The sequence below is a fragment of the Pongo pygmaeus genome, chromosome 8 (assembly GCF_028885625.2).
Source record: "Pongo pygmaeus isolate AG05252 chromosome 8, NHGRI_mPonPyg2-v2.0_pri, whole genome shotgun sequence".
NCBI classification, from domain to species: Eukaryota; Metazoa; Chordata; class Mammalia; order Primates; family Hominidae; genus Pongo; species Pongo pygmaeus.
Window position 1 is genome coordinate 68,937,751 of NC_072381.2, and position 20,965 is coordinate 68,958,715.

The following is a 20,965-nucleotide window of genomic DNA, read 5'->3' on the forward strand; positions in this document are numbered from 1 at the left end:
TGGGACTACAGGTGCCTGCCACCACGCCTGGCTAATTTTGTTTTTGTATTTTTAGTAGAGATGGGGTTTCGTCGTGTTAGCAAGGATGGTCTCGATCTCCTGACCTTGTGATCTGCCCGCCTCGGCCTCCCAAAGTGCTGGGATTACAGGCATGAGCCACCTTCCCCACCCTAGAGCAGTGTTTTTCAGACTTCATATTGTGACTTTTTTGCCATTCCTAAGGTCAATTGATGGGCATTATGACCAGTAATTTCTTCTATATGAAATAGAATAGAAAATACCTAAGGATTTTGACCTAGTAAAGATTAATATTATATGAAGCTTTGTTATATAATCATATGTATCAGTTACTTTTTTTTTTTTTTTTTTTTTTTTGAGACGGAATTTCCCTCTTGTTGCGCAGGCTGGGTGCAATGGCTTGATCTCGGCTCACCGCAACCTCTGCCTCCCGAGTGCAAGCTATTCTCCTGCCTTGGTCTCCGGAGTAGCTGGGATTACAGGCATGGGCCACTATGCCTGGCTAATTTTGTATTTTTAGTAGAGGCGGGGTTTCTCCGTGTTTGTCAGGGTGGTCTCAAACTCCCAACCTCAGGTGATCCGCCCGCCTCTGCCTCCCAAAGTACCGGGATTACAGGCGTGAGCCACCACGCCCAGCCTCAGTTACTTTTATACACATGCATGTACATGATTATGATCTAAAACGCATTGCTTATTATAACTTGCAGGCAAAAAGTTCAAAAGTCACTGAAGTGGTCCAGTATTTTCCATCAGAAGTCAGTGATGTTGGTGCCTTCTTCACTTTCAAGTTTATTTTTTTTAACTTACATATCTTTGACAAGGCTTTGTTTGTTGGCACCTTGGTTATCAGATGGATGTGTTTTAAATGTCTCATTTTCTTTGTTTTGATTTTTCTAGTGACTGTGACTGAAGTTTTACCAAAGGAAAAGAAACAGAAAGAAGAGAAGACCTTAATTCTTGGTCAGGCTGTGGTGGACCTTCTTCCCTTACTGGAAGGTCAGATGTGTGCTTTGCCCAAAAGCAGAAATGGCAAAGCTCATCCAACTTAGCCCCAGAGAGATACAGAAATTAGCCTCAATGAATTTGAGGGATTTGAGGGGAAAAGTGGGCACATTTTTCTCTGCCTGCAGTCATCCCAACTTAACCCTTTCTTCTTTGGCTCAACTTGGGCTTCTTTTTGCAGGACAGAGTTCATTTCAAACAACAGTTCCATTGCACCCTGTGCAAGGCTCACCCTTAGAAACTGCTAGATCAAGTGCTAAGGTAATCAGAATTTTAGCTCTCAACATTTCAGCCTGCCATTCAATGTAACAATTCTGTCTGCTATTAAGGTTCAATTCAGTTGAGTGTAATGCATTGGGCATTTTCTTTTCACAGCACACTTAGTGTTAGATTCTGGGAAACAAAGATAATAAGGCAGAGTCCTACTTTGAAAAGCCCACAGTCTACATATCATAGACTATAACCCAGTGTAATTAAATGGTGTAGTGAGGCATATGGGCATAGAGCAGGTATCAGTTACTTTGTCCACAGGTAGAGGCAAGGAAGGCTTAACCATGGAAATAACTCTTGAGCTATGTCCTGATGGATCAAGTAGTATATGAAAGCACCTCATCATATACTTTAGGGCATGGTAGCATGCCTCTCACTGAAAATTTCTAATCCAACAGTTCTAGCCCAGACCCCTTTCTGGAATTCTAGAATATCAGACTTTATAAGCACCTACTGTATACCTCTATAATGTTATCCCATAGGCACCTAAAACTCAACATTCCAAAACTGAACTCAGTGTCTTCCCTGAAACCTGCTCTTCCTTTTGTCTTAGTTTTTTGACTAGTGGCATCACCCATCCATGAAATCATGGAACATAGAACCTAAATTATATCTATGATTGTTCCTTCAGACCCTAACTACAACCAGTCCTCAAATCTGCCTTTCACCAAATCCCGCCTTTTCTATCTTCTAAGTGTCTTTAGGTTTTCTTTTTGGCTTCATTCCTACTCTTTATTGCCTTATTACCTCTCACTTGGATAGTTACAAATAGCCTTGTACCTACCTTTACCTCCCTCCAGTTCAACCTTCCCATGGCTTGCACAGTGATTTAAAAGTGAATCTGATCTTATCTCTTCCCCTACTTAGTACTGTGTAGTTCATGGATTCACCCACTGCTTACAAGTTAAGGTCCAGATTGCTCAGCAGGCATACAGCATCCTTTATAATGGAAGCCTCCCCCTTCAACCTCATCTCTTATTACTCCTTTCCTTATATTAATACTTCAAGTTCCAGAATCGTGAATTACTTACATATACCTAAATGGAAGATACCATACTGTTCCAATCCCTCTTTACATAGACTGTTTTTCCTCTCTAAGACTAGTCAAGCGCAGTAGTGAGAAGCGGGGAAAGAATAGAACAAAGAATTTGATCTGTAACTGACTGTGAACAGTCAGTTGAGATAACTCACTACCTTTGGACCAGCCCACAAAAACTGTTCTTATCCAGAATTATTTTTTCTTTCCTTCCTCTGCTAATCCAGGTTGTAAATGCCTGTTTAGCCTATAAATGTCAACCCCCAGCCAAATAATTAGTTATTCACTGCCTCCTTGGTGTCCTTGACTGCAGTATTTTGTACAGGTCTCTAGTATAGATTTCACATAAATCTTGATACTATGACATGAGTTCTATGTTGAAAGGAACTATGTCTTCTTTGTCTTTATATCCCTAGTGATGTAGCAAGGTGCCTAGCATTCAGTACACATTCTTTTTTTTTTTTTTTTTTTTGAGATGGAGTTTTGCCCCTGTTGCCCAGCCTGGAGTGCAATGGTGTGATCTCGGCTCACTGCAACCTCCACTTCATGGGTTCAAGCGATTCTCCTGCCTCAGCCTACTGAGTACCTGGGATTACAAGCACCACCACCATGCCTGGCTAATTTTTATATATTTTCTCTTTTAGTAGAGATGGGGTTTCACTATGTTGGCCAGGCTGGTCTCAAACTCCTGACCTCAGGTAATATGCCTGCCCCGGCCTCCCAAAGTGCTGGGATTACAGGCGAGATCCTACCTTGCCCGGCCTCAATACACATTTAAAACCTACTTTGTATGTATCCTGAGTGAAAATGTCAGAGGTATACACATATATGTCTATACCTATTTATGTGGAATATATACATATCTATTTGAAAAAAATATTTTCTTATTACAAAGCATTACATTTAAATTACAAAAATAGGCTGGGTGCAGTGGCTAACACCTGTAATCCCAGCACTTTCAGAGGCCAAGGCAGCCAGATCACGAGGTCAGGAGTTCGAGACCAGCCTGGCCAATATGTTGAAACCCCGTCTCTACTAAAACTACAAAAATTAGCTGGGCATGGTGGCATGCGCCTGTACTCCCAGCTACTCAGGAGGCTGAGGCAGAAGAATTGCTTGAACCCAGGAGGCGGGGTTGCAGTGAGCCGAGATCATGCCACTGTACTCCAGCCTGGGTGATAGAGGGAGACTCTGTCTCAAAAAAAAAAAAAATTTAAAAAAATGACAAAAATAATCATAAAATATAGACTAGCAAAAAAAGCATCCAATCTCACTTACTCATGTGCAACTTCTATCGACATTTCTTGTGTTTTTTTTTGAGATGGAGTTTTGCTCTTGTTGACCAGGCTAGAGTGCAATGGCACAATCTCAGCTCACTGCCTCCCCGGGTTCAAGCGATTCTCCTGCCTCAGCCTCCCCAGCAGCTGGGACTACAGGTGCTCACCACCATGCCTGGCTAATTTTGGTATTTTTAGTAGAAATAGGTTTTCACCGTGTTGGCCAGGCTGGTCTTGAACCCCTGATCTCAGGTGATCCACCTGCCTTGGCTCCCAAAGTGCTGGGATTACAGGAGTGAGCCACCATGCCTGGCCAACATTTCAATAGAATCTTACAATTCCTGTTTTATATGTATTTATATATATACCTTACCTCAGTATGGTAGAGTGGGAAGGGATCTAGTTTAGGGATAAGATTCTCTTCTTGGCTCTATCTCCAACTCATGGGACTTAGAGAACATGATTTCGACTTATGGAAATAATTAAGCTTTACCTTCTTATCATGAACAGTAATATGAGATTCAAATGAGATAATGCAAAAAAGGAAGATCTCTGGCAATTTTCAAAATGCTGCGTAATTTTATTATTTTACAGCAGTGCCGTCTTGAAGTTAAAGTATTAGTGGCAGAGCCTTTACTGACCACAGCCCAGATCTCAGGGGGCAATCTACTGAAGGTCACGTTGGAAGCTGCTTACTCTGTGCCTGAATCCTTCATTTTAACAGGTCCTGGGCAGAACTACATGGTCGGTCTGCAAGTTCCATCACTTGGAGAGGTAAAGCCCTACTGCCAGATATTTATAGAGATTCAAACATGTCTGTACTCATATGGCCATCTCTTCTTCACCTCTAAGATTTAATTCAAAGCTTTGCACTGCTAATGGCTGAGATTTATTTTAGGCTTGAAAAATACAGTTTATTTCTATTTTATATACAGATTTTAATGTTTATGATTTACATATTTATTATATATTGTGCATTAAATATAATTTATATAAATATATGGTGGAAAATATGTAAGATTTAAAATGACCAATTTTGGTGTATTTCTATACAGATTATTTTCATGTGTACATTTTGCAGATTTTGTGCAATGTGCTTTATTAAACAAAACTTTCTCTTAATTCCAGATTATTTTCTTAGGCCAAATTTCTAGGTATAGGAATGATTGGATATGGAGTTTCTTAGGCTGTTGATGGAGATTTCTAAATTGCTTGCTAAAAGGCTCCTTCTATTCAGTTAACACTTCCACTTATCTTATTTCCAGGGCCGTGTATGTGGATGACCCACTAAAGTTGTGTAGCAACTGTTCAGTTTGCTGAGGACTTAGGAGGTTCCTGGGACATGGGACTTTCAGCACCACAACTGGGACAGTCCTAGGCAAATGAGATGGCTGATTACCCTTCCAGGGAACAGCCCACATAGCTATATGAGGCAGATCTGTGCATTGCCCTCTCTCCAACTTTGGGATTGTATTGAAAATTTTCTCTTTGTTTTTGCTAATTTTGATAATTAAAAGTGCCTTTTATTTTTTTTCCTCTGGAGGGCTTAGTATTTTTCTTGCTGATGTATTAAATTCTGGCTGGAGTGCAGTGGCTCACGCCTGTAATCCCAGCACTTTGGGAGGCTGAGGCAGGTAGATCACCTGAGGTTAGGAGTTCAAGACCGGCCTGGCCAACATGGTGAAACCCTGTCTCTACTAAAAATACAAAAAATTAGCTGGGTATGGTGGTGGGTGCCTGTAATCCCAGCTACTGGGGAGGCTGAGGCAGGAGAACCACTTAAACCTGGGAGGCAGAGGTTGCAGTGAGCCAAGATCGCGCCAAGATTGCACTCCAGCCTGGGCAACAAGAGTGAAATGCCGTCTCAAAAAAAAAAAAAAAAATTCTTCATATGTAGAGAAAAATAATGTTTTCTTTCAAGTTTGTCAATTTATAGTTTATCATATTTATTTCTGGTTTATTATTTGGGTCATTGCTTTGGTACACAAAAGTTTTTTAATAGTTAAATCTTTTTCTTTTAGGTTTTTTGCATCATTTTAAACTTGAAAAGGGCTCCTTTATTCTGATGTTTGATGAAAGGTTGCCTGTAAAGGTCCTAGAATTCTTTTTTGCTTTGTTTTTGGAGATGGAGATGGAGTCCCACTCTGTCGCCCAGGCTAGAGTGCAGTGGCATGATCTCGGCTCACTCCACCCTGTGCCTCCCGGGTTCAAGCAATTCTCCTGACTCAGCCTCCTGAGTAGCTGGAACTACAGGTGCCCACTACCATGCCCAGCTAATTTTTTGTATTTTAGTAGAGACGGGGTTTCACCATGTTGGCCAGGCTGGTCTCGAACTCCTGACCTCAGGTGATCTGCATGCCTCAGCCTCCCAAAGTGCTGGGATTACAGGCGTGAGCCACCACGCCCAGCCCCAGATCCTAGTTTTATGCAGTAGTCTTAGTTCCAGCTTCCTGTCCTGCCTGGGCATGGGACCATGATTGCTTCTCTATAATAGTGTCTGGGTCTGACATTTCCTGGGTTGGCACAGCATCAGCTCATGAGCTTATCCCTTGGGTATTGAGTTGCTGCTGCTGCCAGTTCTGGCACTTTTAGACTTTCTTTTTCTTTCTCTTTTTTTTTTTTTTTTTTTTGAGATGGAATCTCACTCTGTCACCCAGGCTGGAGAACAGTGGCGCGATCTCGGCTCACTGCACCCTCTGCCTTCGGTGTTCAAGCGATTCTCCTGCCTCAGCTTCCCGAGTAGCTGGGACTACAGGCACCCACCACCACGCCCGGCTAATTTTTGTATTTTTTTTTTTTTTTGAGACGGAGTCTTGCTCTGTTGCCCAGGCTGGAGTGCAGTGGCACCATCTCGGCTCACTGCCAGCTCCGCCTCCCGGGTTCACGCCATTCTCCTGCCTCAGCCTCCCGAGTAGCTGGGACTACAGGCACCCACCACCAGGCCCGGCTAATTTTTTGTATTTTTAGTAGAGATGGGGTTTCACCGTGTTAGCCAGGATGGTCTCGATCTCCTGACCTTGTGATCCGCCCACCTCGGCCTCCCAAAGTGCTGGGATTACAGGCATGAGCCACTGCGCCCGGCTTAATTTTTGTATTTTTAGTAGAGATGGGGTTTCACCATATTGGCCAGGCTGGTCTCGAACTCCTGACCTTGTGATCTGCCCGCCTTGGCCTCCCAAAGTGCTGGGATTACAGGCGTGAGCCACCGTGACTGGCCTAGACTTTCATTTACTTCTTTTGACTTTGGCTATGTGATAAAATATAACTCTCTTTTTGTTGTTGCTGTTCTACTTTATCTAGTTTGTTGTGTTTGTTGCTGACGAAGGGTCTGGTGTACTTTAGTTTGCTATAGTGTTGGAAATAGAACTTTCTTTTAATTTATGGGCCATTTATTTTTCTTTTCCAGGTAACTTCTTTTTCCTTTTCTTTATCTATCTACATATCTCTCTATCTAGCTATCTATTAATAAGAAACAGGGTCTCACTCCATCACCTAGGCTGGAGTGCAGTGGCACAATCATAGATTACAGTAACCTTGAACTTCTGGACTCAAGCAGTCCTCTCGCCTCAGCCTCCCACGTAGCTGGGATTACAGGTGCATGCCATCGCATCTAGCTAATTTTTAAATTTTTTTTGGTAGAGATGGGGGTCTCGCTGTGTTGCTCAGGCTGGTTTCGAACTCCTGGCTTCAAGTGATCCTCCTGGCTCTATCTCCCAAAGTGGGATTATAGGCATTAAGCCACCTTGCCTGGCTGATATCTCATTGTTTTAATGTGCACTTTACTGATTATTAATGAAACATAGCATGTTTTTATTTAAATGTTGGATGTTCTAATTTCCCCTTCTATAAATTGCCTACTTATATATTTTACCAATTTTCTACTGCAAGTATACTTTGGATAAGTTATAAGACATGAAAATGCCTATATTTTTAGCCCCTTGCCAGATTTTAGTTTGTTTTCTAAAGGATAATTTTTAAACAGGTATAAACACAACTCTCATATAAATATAAATAACACAGAATTTGGTCCAAGATTTTATTTAACTAATTAATGAGGGAATCAGTAAAATGTGACGAGTTCAAAGGAGTATATAGGCATCAGAAATGCTGAAATGAATTTGCCAATAATTCAAAACTTGTCATTAGCTTCAGGAAAATAATCAGTTACATTGCCACTGGACAAACTGTATCTGCATATTTATGAACAAGAATAATTTGCATTATTATCAAATGTCTATAAGTTACAGAGTTGTAAAATAGCACAAAGAGAATGAAGGGCACAGGCTCTTCTCTGGAATCAGATTAATCATAGAGGGGTATGTTTGACAACACTCAGCATTCCATTGAAAAGACACTTGAATAATCTTCTTGTCCATTTCAAAGTCCTTTACAAATTTTCCTGACATATGGTATTTATTTCTGTAGAAGGACTATCCCATTTTATTTAAGAATGGAACTCTGAAGCTTGGAGGTGAAAGGGAACCTGTTCCCCGGCCCAAAAAGTGGCCAATTGCCAACATTCTGGCTCCAGGAGCTAATAACATTCCTGATGCATTCATTGTTGGTGGTCCCTATGAAGAAGAAGAAGGAGAACTCAACCATCCTGAGGTGAGAGCCTGATATACAGGTTTTTGTGATAAACTTAGTGTACTGACAGATGATAAAACATTTTGTGAATTACTGTAATTTATATACATTTGTCACCTGTCAAAATACTTAACATGCCAAAATAAAACACATATCTAATTCTGATTCAAATATTTTCTGACTTCTTAAGTCCAGAAAACAAAATAATTTATATCACATGTACTCTTTATTTATTTTAAATTTATTGATTTATGAATAGGTAATTATCAGTTACTGTCAAAATTGAAAATGAAGATCTATGCAGTGAAATTGTCCCTCTTGTCATGTCTCTTCCTTCTAATTCCTCCCCATCTCATTACCCTAGTAGTGATGGCAGCAGTGGCCAGTCTGGAGCAGCTCCTGCCATGATGCTGGCTGCAGTGGGGGAATCCTGACTGGGCCTACATGCTCCATGGAGCTGGCGGGAGCTGGGAACAAGTGGGAGCCCTGCCGTCCCATATGCAGCTGCAGCTGCCCAACCACAGCTGCATACCCAGGCATCTCTGCACTCTTGGAAGCTGGGAAGCCCTCCTGCCCCCACAGGCTTGGAAGTGCCTGCTCCTCCTGCCTGGCCTCTGCCTACTTCTGGTGCCTGCTCCAATTTTGGAGCAAAGTTGTGGCTGAGCCCGGTGCTGTCGCAACCTGGCCAGGTACGCATGTGCTCAGGGCAGCGCTGACACACCAACCCCCTGCCACCTCAATTCCCCTGCAGACTTTGGGCACCCATGAGCATGGGAGAAAGTCTGAGGGGCCACTGAGGGCAGCTTGGCATGGGCTTGCAGGCACCCCTCAGTATGAACAGCCAGGGCACTGTGGATGGCAGTAGGAGGCAGACAGGCTCCTGGGCAAAAAGGAGCAGGTCCCCAGTGAAACCCCACCTTCAGGCCAGGGACCGCCTTAGGTCTGGGGGCCAGGATGCTAGTTCCATGGACTGGAGTGAGAACTTATGGTACTTTTCTGGCCCCACCCATGGCCTCCCATGGATCAATCAGCATCCACTTCCTCCCCTCTGAAGCCCATAAAAACCCATGACTCAGCCAGACTCAGGCAAAGGATGGGATGACCTGCCTGTGGAGAGAAGCTACCCACTGTGGGTCTCCTCTCTGCTGAGAGCTGAACAGTCATTGGGATGCCCTGCCTGTGGAGAGGAGCTACCCACTGTGGGTCTCCTGTCTGCTGAGAGCTGAACACTCGTCAGGACGCCCTGCCTGTGGAGAGGAGCTACCCACTGTGGGTCTCCTCTCTTCTGAGAGCTGGGCACTTGTCAGGACAACCTGCCTGCAGAGAGGAGCTATCACTACTCAGTGAGTCTCGTCTGAGTTGTTCTGTTGCTCAGTAAAGCACCTCTTTGCTTTGCTCACTCTCCACTTGTCTGTGTACATCATTCTTTCTGGACGCAAAACAAGAACTCAGGACCTGCGGAATGGTGGGGCTGAAAGAGCTGTAACACAAACAGGGCTGAAACATGTCCCTTGCTCATCACATTGTGGGTGACAAAAAGGGGAGAAGAGAGAAGAGTTATGGTCCTTTGGGAAGCCCAGACCTAGGAGCTCCCTGAGCCAGAGCTGTGACACCTGGGGCTCTTCAGTTTCTGGTGTCTCCAAGCTTCTGAGCACCACCACATTCCCTAGTGCCGGCCATGGAAGCCATTTGCAATATGCCTGGTTCAGCCGTAGCCTCGCAGGGAGCTGGCACCTGTGCTAATGCCTGGAGCTGCCGGCTCTGCTGCAGCCAGCATGCCTGGCTGTGCACAATGGCCAGACCCCATGATCGCTTACTCACACACCCCTCAATGATCCATGCCTAGCTCACCCTTGGCAGGCGTGGGATCCAGGCCAGTAGTGCAAGCCTAGCACAGCCTGCCAGGCCGAGTGGGTGAAATGAGCCTAGCAGGCCAAAGCAAAATTTGGGCAAAGGTGCCACCAGCCACAGAGGTTTTCTGCTGGAAAAGCAACAGACCAAGGATTCTGTGACAGTCGTCACCTTTGTTACAGTTTCTTGTGTTTCCTTCTAGATACTTTCTTATGTATATAAAAGCAAATATATAAGTCAAAGGAAGACCCAGAGACAGAAGCATTTAGAAAAGTAAAGAAAAGGTTTCCTTGGAAATTGTGAAAGGGAGTCAGACTTTAGAAGGACTGGCTCACCAAATGAAAAATCAGTATAGTCATCTCAGCTGGGCGGAGTAGCTGATGCCTGTAATCCTAGCACTTTGGGAGGCTGAGGCAGGTGGATCACTGAGGTCAGGAGTTCGAGACTAGCCTGGCCAACATGATGAAACCCTGTCTCTACTAAAAATACAAAACTTAGCCGGGCACGTTGGCGCACACCTGTAATTCCAGCTGCTTGGGAGGCTGAGGCACAAGAATCACTTGAACCTGGAGGCGGAGGTTGAAGTGAGTCAGGATTGTGCCACCGCACTCCAGCCTGAGTGTCAGAGTGAGACTCTGTCTCAAAAAAAAAAAAAAAAAAAAAAAAAAAAGTATAGTGATCCCTTGGTATACATGGGGGTTGTTGCCAGGACCCCTACAAATACCAAAATTTGTGCATACTCAAGTCCTGCAGTCAGCCCTGTAGAAACTATGTATAGGACAAGTTGGCCCTCCGTATTTGTGGGTTTTACATCCCACAAATACTGTATTTTTGATTCATGTTTGGTTTAAAAAAGATCCACATGGCCAGACATGGTGGCTCACACTGTAATGCTAGCACTTTGGGAGGCCAAGGCGGGTGGATCACAAGGTCAGGAGTTCGAGACCAGCCTGGACAATATGGTGAAACCCCATCTCTACTAAAAATACAAGAATTGGCTGGGTGTAGTGGCACACATCTGTAATCTCAGCTACTCGGGAGGCTGAGGTAGGAGAACCACTTGAACCCGGGAGGTGGAGGTTGCAGTGAGCTGAGATCGTGCCACTGCACTCCAGCCTGGGCAACAGAGTGAGACTCTGTCTAAAAAAAAAAAAAAGATTCACATATGAGCCAGGTACGGTGGCTGTAATCCCAGCACTTTGGGAGGCCAAGGCGGGCAGATCACTTGAGACCAGGAGTTTGAGACCAGCCTGGTCCTAAAAACACAAAAATTCGCCAGTATAGTGGTATGCGCCTGAATCCCAACTCCTCAGGAAGCTGAGGCACGAGAATCGCTTGAACCTGGGAGGCGGAGGCTGCAGTGAGCCAAGATTGTACCACTGCACTCCAGCCTGGGTGACAGAGCAAGAGTCTGTCTCAAAAAAAAAAAAAAAAAAAAAAATCCACATATATATAAGTGGACCCATGCAATTCGAATTGGGTTGTTTAAGGGTCAAATGTTTTTATAAGAAAACAACACAAAATTACCAACGTTACCCCATTTACATTAGTCTATTCATGATGGCAAAACTGCAGGTTTCTTCACTTGATTTTCAGATACACAAAGGTTATAAAATATCTTCAGACATCAGCATAATAAACATCAGGGATAAAAGTACTTTTTTTTGTTTTTTTGAGATGGAGTTTCCTTCCTGTTGCCCAGGCTGGAGTGCAATGGCCCGATCTTGGCTCACTGTAACCTGCGCCTCCTGGGTTCAAGCGATTCTCCTGCCTCAGCCTCCCAAGTAGCTGGGATTACAGGCACCCGCCACCACACCTGGCTAATTTTTGTATTTTTAGTGGAGATGGGGTTTCGCCACATTTGACCAGGCTGGTCTTGAACTCCTGACCTCAGGTGATCCGCCTGCCTCGGCCTCCCAAAGTGCTGGGATTATAGGTGTGAACCACTGCGCCCGGCAGATAAAAGTACTTTTCTTTAGGAAGTCCAGATTTTCAGGAAGTATTCAAAGTCTTGTTATTTTCAGAACCAGAATCTGTTGGGAAGACACTGCTATTTTTCCTTTATCTCAAGGTATTAATGTTTTTGTTTGTTTGTTTGAGACAGAGTCTCACTCTGTCACCCAGGCTGGAGTGCAATGGCACGATCTCAGCTCACTGCAACCTCCGCCTCTTGGGTTCAAGCTATTCTCATGCCTCAGCCACCTGAATAGCTGAGATTACAGGCACACGCCACCATGCCCTGCTGATTTCTGTAGTTTTAGTAGAGACAGGGCTTCATATTGGCCAGGCTGGTCTCAAACTCCTGACGTCAAGTGATCCGCCCACCTCTGCCTCCCAAAGTGCTGGGATTACAGGCACAAGCCACTGCGCCCTGCCTGTTTTTCATTTTTTAAAACTGAGTGTATAAGGTGTTTAATCATATATATATGTACACACTAATACATACATGTATTCGTGCCCCATCATTTTTATTACACAAATGTAAAGAGTACATACTTACACACACTATATGCAACTTGCTTTGTTTTACTTTGTGGTGTATTTTTGAGATTTTTCCACATTATATAAAAAGCAGTCTCACTCTTTTTCTTTATTTGTACTTGCTGTATAATGTGACATTGTATGGACATACTTTAATATACTTATTAATTATATAAATTACCAGAAATTTGTGAACGGCATAGAAAATAATATAACACACTTGCAAATGTTTCTTGAATGAGCTGATAATCCACTGATGGAAACATTTAATAAAATAATTTGTAAAATGAGGATGGTTGAATTATTTTTCATTGTCTGACTCTAAATATTTAAAATAGTAGAGATGAGGCTAGGAATATTGGAAAAGCACTATGCATTATCTTTTCTCATCATTGTAATTAGTGAAAATTCATACTTAGATTTATATTTTAATTTAGATCAGAAATTTTATTTTAGACATTCAGATTATATTTTATGTTTTAGTTTAGATTGTTAATTCTCAACCCTGGCTGCACATTACAGTCACCAGGAAAGCATTTAAAACAATGACAATGGCCAAGTCTTAACCCAGGTAAACTATGTAAGAATTTACTTTTAAAATAGTACCAATGCCAGGTGTTTTTTCCTTTTCTTTTTTTTTTTTTTTTTTTTGAGACAGGGTCTCTGTCACCCAGGCTGGAATGCAATGGTGCGATTATTGAGGCTCATTGTAGCCTCAACCTCCTAGGCTCAAGCAATCCTCCTGCCTCAGCCTTGTGAGTAGCTGGGACCACAGGCTCATGCCACCACACTCAGCTAATTTTTAAATTATTTTTAGAGATGGAGGTCTCACTTTGTTGCCCAGCCTGGTCTTGAACCCCTGGCCTCGAGCAGTACCCCTGCCTTGGCCTCCTAAAGTGTTGGGATTACAGGTGTGAGCCACTGCACCTGGTTCAGGTATTTAAAAAAAAAAAAACAAAAAACTCCAGATGATTTTAATATGCATCTAGATTTGAGAATCATTGATTGAGGTTATGTTAGTCAGTATTTGGATCTTAGTACTGGATCAATGTAACTATTATATATGTAATTTATCTTATCTTATATACTTTATTAATAAAGTACTCATAATTTTAAGGTGGTGGCAGTAGTTGCAATAGTAGTCATACTTATAGTAATAATAGTAATAAGAAAAGTATTGTGAACAAATCCATTAAAAGAATGCCCTATAGATGGAGCAGAATGAAATCATGGCACATATACTGAGAACAGAAGTATTTATATTTTACAGGACAGCGAATTTAGGAATCAAGCAGAGTGCATAAAGAAAAGGATTATTTGGGACTTGGAAAGTCGCTGCTACCTTGATCCTTCTGCAGTGGTCAGGTAAGAAGAAGAGGAAGGACATATGTCTAACCCACAAAGGCCTGTAGGTGGGAAGAAATGTTACTTTTGATAATTTTATTTATATTTGAGTTAAGGTGATTTTAGATTGAGACTGTCTCATTTATCATATCTATATATTAGAGTGATGTTGTGTTCATCTGCTAATAACAGAAGCAGCTGGTGATGGTGATTTAACCAAGGTGAATGCTTATTCCTCTTTTATATAAAAGAAGTCTGAGCTGGGCCTGGTGGCTCATGCCTATAATGCCAGCACTTTGGGAGGCAGGAGGATCTCTTGAAGCCAAGAGTATAAGACCAGCCTGGGCAACAAAGTAAGACCTGGCTCACAAAAAAAAAAAAAAAGAAGAAATTAGTTTGGTGCAGATACGTACCTGTAGTCTTACTACTTGTGAGGCTGACGTGATAGGATTGCGTGAGCCCAGGAGGTTGAGGCTGCAGTGAGCTGTGATTGCGTCACTGCACTCCAGCCTGGGCAATGGAGTGACAGCTTGTCTCTTAAAAAAAAACAAAAGTCGCCAGGTGCAATGGCTCACAGCTGTAATCCCAGCGCTTTGAAAGGCCGAGGCGAGCGGATCACAAGGTCAAGAGATTGAGACCATCCTAGCCAACATGGTGAAACCCCGTCTCTACTAAAAATACAAAAATTAGCTGGGCATGGTGGCGCTCACCTGTAGTCCCAGCTACTCGAGAGGCTGAGGCAGGAGAATCGCTTGAATCCAGGAGGCGGAGGTTGTAGTGAGCCAAGATCATGCCACTGCATTCCAGCCTGGCAACAGAGTGAGACTCCATCTCAAAAAAAAAAGAGTCCAGAATTGGTATGTATGATGGTTACACAGTGTTATTAGGTATCCAGGCTCCATCTTTCCTTTTGTTCTACCTTCTTAACTATGTGACTTCCATCCACAAGGTTGTATCATGGTGCAAAGGTGGCTGCTGGAGCTCCAGCTTGCACACTTACATTTCTGGCAGAAATTTGGAAGAGGAGAATGGTTATGGATAAAAAAGGACACATGCTGGCTGTCTTAACCCCTCTTCTGGAACCTTCCTGGAATCTGGCAACTTCTGTTTATGTCTCATTAGCCAACCTCTAGATGCAAGAAGGCTAGACAATAAAGTGTTTTAGTTGAACACATCGTCACCCAGGCTAAATCAAGATTTAATTACTAAAGAACAGGTACACTGATATTGTGTAGGTAACTATCAGTCTTCGTCACAGTGACCTGGTTGTTAGAGAGAGATGAGAATTGAGGGATTACCAATATATATACAATCTGAATTAACAACTCAGACTTTAAAAAAATGAATTATCTGTTTTTTTAGGACAGCTTTAGATTTATAGAAAAATCGAGCAGAAAAATTGAGCAGATATTTTAGAGAGTTTTTATATACCCCTGGTCCCCCACTTGGTCATGGTGTATAATTCTTTTTTATACATTGTTAGCTTTGATTTGCTAATATTTTATTGAGGATACATTGTTGCCATTATTACTTTGAACAAATAGTTATCAGATCAATTAAGAATAAAAAACATTAACAAATTTATTTTACCTTCATTTATGACATTTCCTGATGCTCTTTCTTACGTTGATACAAGTTTTTTGACCCATGTCATTTTCCTTTTCTCTAAAGAACTTTTAGCATTTCTTGTAAGGCATGTCTACTGGCCAGAAACTCCTCTCATTTTTGTTTGTTCGAGAAAGGATTTATTTCTCCTTCACATTTGAAGGATAATTTTAGTAGGTATGGAATTCTAAGTTGGTGGGTTTTTCTTTCACAACTTTAAATATTTTGCTCTGTCTTCTTGCTTGCATGGTTTCTGAAGAGAAGTCCAATGTATTTCTAATCCTTGTTCTTCTGTAGGTAAAGTGTTTTTCCTCTGTTTTTTTCAAGATTTTCTTTTTTGCAGTTTGAAAATGATATCCCTAGATATAGTTGTTTGTTTGTTTGTTTTTGTCCTTATTCTGCTTGGTATTCTCTGAGATTCCTGGATCTGTGGTTTGGTGTCTGTCATTTAATTTTGGAAAATTCTTAGCTATTATTACTTCAAATATTTCTTCTGTTCTTTTCTTTCTTCTTCTGTTATGCCTAATTACACCTTTTGTAATTGTTCCACAAGTCTTGGATATTCTGTTATGATTTTTTGTTTTCATTTTTTTTCCTTTGCATTTCAGTTTGGGGACTTTCTATTCACATATACTCACGTTCACTGATTTTATTTTCTTAGCCATGTCCAGTCAACTGATAAACCCATCAAATGAATTATTCATTTTTGTTTGTGTTTTTGATATCTAGCATTTCCTTTTGATTCTTTCTTAGAGTTTCCATCTCTGCTTACATTATCCATCTGTTCTTGCATGTTGCCTGCTTTTTCTGTAAGAGTCTTTAACATAGTTATAGTTACTTTAAATTTCCTATCTGTTAATTCCAAAATCTATGTCATATCTTAGTTTAGGTCTTACAGTAGCTTTGTCTATTAGGACTATATTTTTTCTTGCCTTTTAGCATTCTTTATAGCCTTTTAATTTGGAAGCTAGCCATTATATATTGGGTAATAGGAATTGGGGTAACTAGTATTTTTAGTGTGAGGTTTTATGTTAATCTGGTTAGGAGCTGGGTTGTGTTTCTTGTTTGCTATAGTTGTAAGTGCCAGAGGCTTCAGTTTCCTTTTTCCCCCACCTCCCCTTTTGTCTTTGGATTTGCCCAAGAACTTCTCTAATAGAGTGGTTTGTAGCCCTCTCAGTTGTAATTCATTGTTATTATATTGAAACTCTGTTGATGTGGTGGCAAATTGTTGGGGAGAAGTATTCTATAACCTGTGATTACGTCTCAGTAAATAGGTTTGGGTCCCTGGGCTGTGACTTTCAGAAGTGTTTGATAATCTTTTTTCCTCCTATCCCTGTGGAAGCTAGACAGGTTGGAGTTGTCTAAATGCCCTTCCCTGAGATCAGATAAGGATCTGGTAAAGTAGTTTCCCTTAAAGATCAACCCTTTGATAGGGAGAACACTGTGGCCATATTTCAAAATGGTTACTTTTCTTCTCTCCCTGCCTGAAATATGAGGGTATTTTTCTTCTGTCTTCACTGTGAGAACTTGGTGGGGCTTCTGGATTTAAAACTTATGTAAGTGTGGGGACCCTTAACAGTGGGCCCCCTGGAGTTTTTCACTCCCAGCTAGTCCACATTCAGCCTCCAGCAATTTGTCAAAATTATCATTAAACTATTTCTACCAGATGCTGGCACCATTGACTTCTGCTGTCTTTAAGCTGATTGCAGCTGTGATCCTCTGTATTTTCCTGTCTCTCTCAATTTCAGGATGGCAGTTTTTGCCTTGTGACCTCAATTCTATGATGGATCTAAGAAATGTTATTTATTTCAATTCGATCAACTTTTTTCTTGTTGTGAGGACAGGTGGGATTACTTCAAAGCTGTATTGGAGCTGAAACTGGATACTATTTTCACAGTAGAAATAACCAATTTTATACCATTTGTAAACTTGTCTGATTATTTCTTTAGAATAAATCACTAGAAGTAGAATTTATAGTCAATGATTATGGATATTTTTAAGGTTTTTTTATTCATATTGCTAAATTGCTCTAAAAATGTTCAATTTGCCTCACTAGAAGTTGTGCAGAATTATTTTTGGAATGTTATAGATTTGGGAAAGTTTTAAAAACCACCAACCCGTGAGAAATTTTTTTTTTTTTTTTTTTTGAGACAGGGTCTCACGGTGGCCCAGGTGAGAGTGCAATAGCACCGTCACGGCTCACTATAGCCTTGACCTCCTGGGCTCAAGCCATCCTCTCACCTCAGCCTCCTCAAATAGCTGGGACCACAGGTATTCGCTACCATGCCCAGCTAATTTTTTGTATTTTTCATAGAGATGGAATTTTCCCATGTTGCTCAGACCATCTCGAACACCTGGGCTCAAGCCATCTGCCTGCCTTGGCCTCTCAAAGTGCTGGCATTTACAGGCATGAGCCACTGAGCTGAGCCCCCCAATTTTTATGTATGTATATTCTATATTACTTTCTAAAAGAGAATATTTCCCTTTAACCTAAATTATACTGACTTTATTTTTGCATATAATGCTAATGGACTGATTCTTGATTTGCAGTTTTCAGAAGCGAATTGCTGATTGCCGGCTTTGGCCTGTAGAGATCACAAGAGTTCCTCTGGTCACTGTACCCAAAGGGAAAGCTGGCAAAACTGAAAAGGTAAATATGCCCCCTCAAAAATATTTATATAAGAAATGTAGAATCAGACCTGACCTGTTATTCTGCTTCAATTCTGATACCAAAAGAAAATGTGAATATAGCTGTTCTCCCAAGGGTGACTAGCTCATCCTGATTTGCCCTGAACTTCACTTGTTTTATGAAAGTCTCATGTCCCAGGAAAATCCTCTGTCCTGGGAAAAACCAGGATTATTGGCCACCCTAGTTCCCCATTGTTCACTAAAAACTCTCTAGGCTTTATTACCAGATATCCTATTTCTCTTTAGCCCTTCACAATAGTTTTACCATAGGTTAAATTTGCCTTCTTAAAATGTTTTAGCCTGCTAATTAGTGTAATAGGGATCTTAGATATACTACTGTTTTTAAAAGGTATAGCTTTGCTGAGCCTAGTACATATTATCTATTGTTTTACCTGTGCATGTCTGGTCTTTTCTGCTTGTTCATAAACTCCCTGAGAGTAGGGGTCATGTAGTAAGCTGATTTGCATCCTCCATGGTACCTAGCATGATGTACGGCAAATAGCAGACATTTAATAAGTATCTAAATTGTTTGGCTGACTTTAAACATAGGCTTTTTGCATAATAAAAATACTACCACTATGTAACCGTTTCTCCCTTTGTAGTTTATAAGTATTGGCTAACTTTCCTTAGATTTCTAAACTACATATTATCTCATGAACATAGGATTTTTTTTTTTTGAGATGGAGTCTCACTCTGTCGCCTAGGCTGGAGTGCAGTGGTGCAATCTTGGCTCACTGCAACCTCTGCCTCCTGGGTTCAAACGATTCTCCTGCCTCAGCCTCCTGAGTAGCTGGGATTACAGGCACACACCACCACGCCTGGCTAATTTTTGTATTTTTAGCAGAGGCAGGGCTTCACCATGTTGGTCAGGCTGGTCTCGAACTCCTGACCTCATGATCCACCCGCCTCAGCCTCCCAAAGTGCTGGGATTACAGGCGTGAGCCACTGTGCCCAGCCAAGTGTAGGACTTTTAAATCTAGTTTCCAATTATTATTATAATAGATGAAATCAAAGAGATTACTTTTATGCTTGGAATTAAATTTATTTTCTCTCACAAAATTGATTTTTTTCCCTATAAAAATTTTCTGTGGCAAACCATACAACCATTTAAAACGCTGTTAAAATACATTTATTAACATGTTCTTCATCTTTGCAATGAAAGTTTAGATGAGATCAAGTATGGTAAATACATGACAGGAGACTGTCATTCATCCGCCTTCATCCATGGTAGATAGTGCTAATCAATCAAAGCACTCTTCCCTTTTGAATCAAGATAAATACAGAGAATTTTTCTCAGCCAACTATGCTAAAACACCTCCACCATTAATGAGAATTTAGACATAAGTTAAAGCCTATTTGTCATCACTGGTCCAGATAATTTCTAAGGTCCCTTTTATTTGTATGAGTCTGTGAACTAAAGCTAAAAGCCATAGCTTCTGATTCCTTTTAAGTTTTTGTTATTGTTACTATTGTTGTTTTTTATAAAGCTTCACTTTCCCCTAAGAAGCCACATGGTGAAATTGACTTTTTGGTTGAATATATATATATCAATTAATTTGAGTATGTATTGATTCAACTACTGCCTTTACTATTAACATTGTTTATATGCATTTTCTCAGTGATCATGGTATTATTAAACCCATTTTGAAGATAAAGAAGGCCTAAAATGTCTTATGTAACTGGCCCAAAGTCACATAACTGGCTAAGTAGTAGAGTTAGTTTCTAAAACCAGGCCTTTGAACTGCTGAGTCAGAGCGCCATACCTTATATTATATTGCTTATAGCACTAATAACTCTCTGGTTTTATTCCTTTAGACTGATGAAGAAGGTCAGCTTTCGTTTCATGGTGTGGCTTATGTTAATATGGTCCCATTGTTGTATCCAGGTGTGAAGAGAATTCGGGGAGCTTTTCATGTTTACCCTTACCTAGACAGTGTAGTCCATGAAAAGGTAAGAAAAAATTACATAAAAAGCATCATGGTAATTTATCCTTTATATATCTGTTTACTTACATCTTTAGCATATACATCTTTGCAATTGATATTTAGAACCAGTTGGTATACTAGGATATTAAATATATAGGCTTACAGTCATTCTGCATTGGACCTTAAAAAATTTAGGATAATGGAAAGACAAAAACTGAAAACCTAAATCTCTATCAACAGGTGAACAGAGAACACAGAAAAACAAATTGTGTGGTACCTCTGTACAATGGAATACTACTCAACAATAAAAAGAAATGAGCTAATGATAGATGCAACAGCACGGATGAATCTAAAATGCATTATGCTAAATGAAAGAAGCCAGACAAAAGAGAGAAAAGAGAGTACTTTTTTTTTTTTTTTTTTTTTTTTTAAGAGATGTGGGTCTCACTTTGGAGTGCAGTGGCACAATCATAGCTCACTACTGCCTCAAATTTCTGGGCTCAAGGGATCCTTCTTCCTCAGCCTTTTGAATAGCTGGGACTACAGATGTGTACCACTGTGCCTGGCTATTCAAAAAAATTTTTTAAAATAGAGACAGGGTCTTGAAAAGTACATTCTATATAATTACATTTATATGCAATTCTGGGAAAGTAATTTATTTATATTGATAAAAAGCAGATTAATGGTTACTGGGAACAGGGATAGAAGGAGGGATGTATTACAAAGGAATGAGAGGAAAATATTAGGGATGATGGAAATGATGGTTATCTTGATTGTGGTGATGGTTTCATAGGTATACACATATGTCAAAATTGATGAAATGATATACTTTAAATATGTATCGTTTATTTTTATTGTACTTTAATTTTACCTCAATAAAT

The 20,965-nt window shown here is 40.9% G+C and overlaps 1 protein-coding gene across 9 annotated transcripts in view; it reads left to right on the forward strand.

Annotated features, from left to right (window-relative positions):
* CFAP70 (cilia and flagella associated protein 70) overlaps window positions 1-20,965 on the forward strand; it is a 107,245-nt gene that overhangs the window by 19,006 nt on the left and 67,274 nt on the right. For 6 of the 9 annotated variants that reach the window (XM_054503768.2, XM_054503769.2, XM_054503773.2 and 3 more), the window contains 7 exons: window positions 916-1,014; window positions 1,202-1,281; window positions 4,198-4,377; window positions 8,029-8,211; window positions 13,793-13,887; window positions 18,022-18,121; window positions 19,975-20,109. In XM_054503768.2, coding sequence (XP_054359743.1) covers window positions 916-1,014; window positions 1,202-1,281; window positions 4,198-4,377; window positions 8,029-8,211; window positions 13,793-13,887; window positions 18,022-18,121; window positions 19,975-20,109 — 872 coding nt within the window. Of the gene's footprint in view, window positions 1-915; window positions 1,015-1,201; window positions 1,282-3,725; window positions 3,763-4,197; window positions 4,378-8,028; window positions 8,212-13,792; window positions 13,888-18,021; window positions 18,122-19,974; window positions 20,110-20,965 lie in introns of those variants that run through there. The other 3 variants (XM_054503770.2, XM_063670490.1, XM_063670489.1) reach the window with 3 other exon arrangements.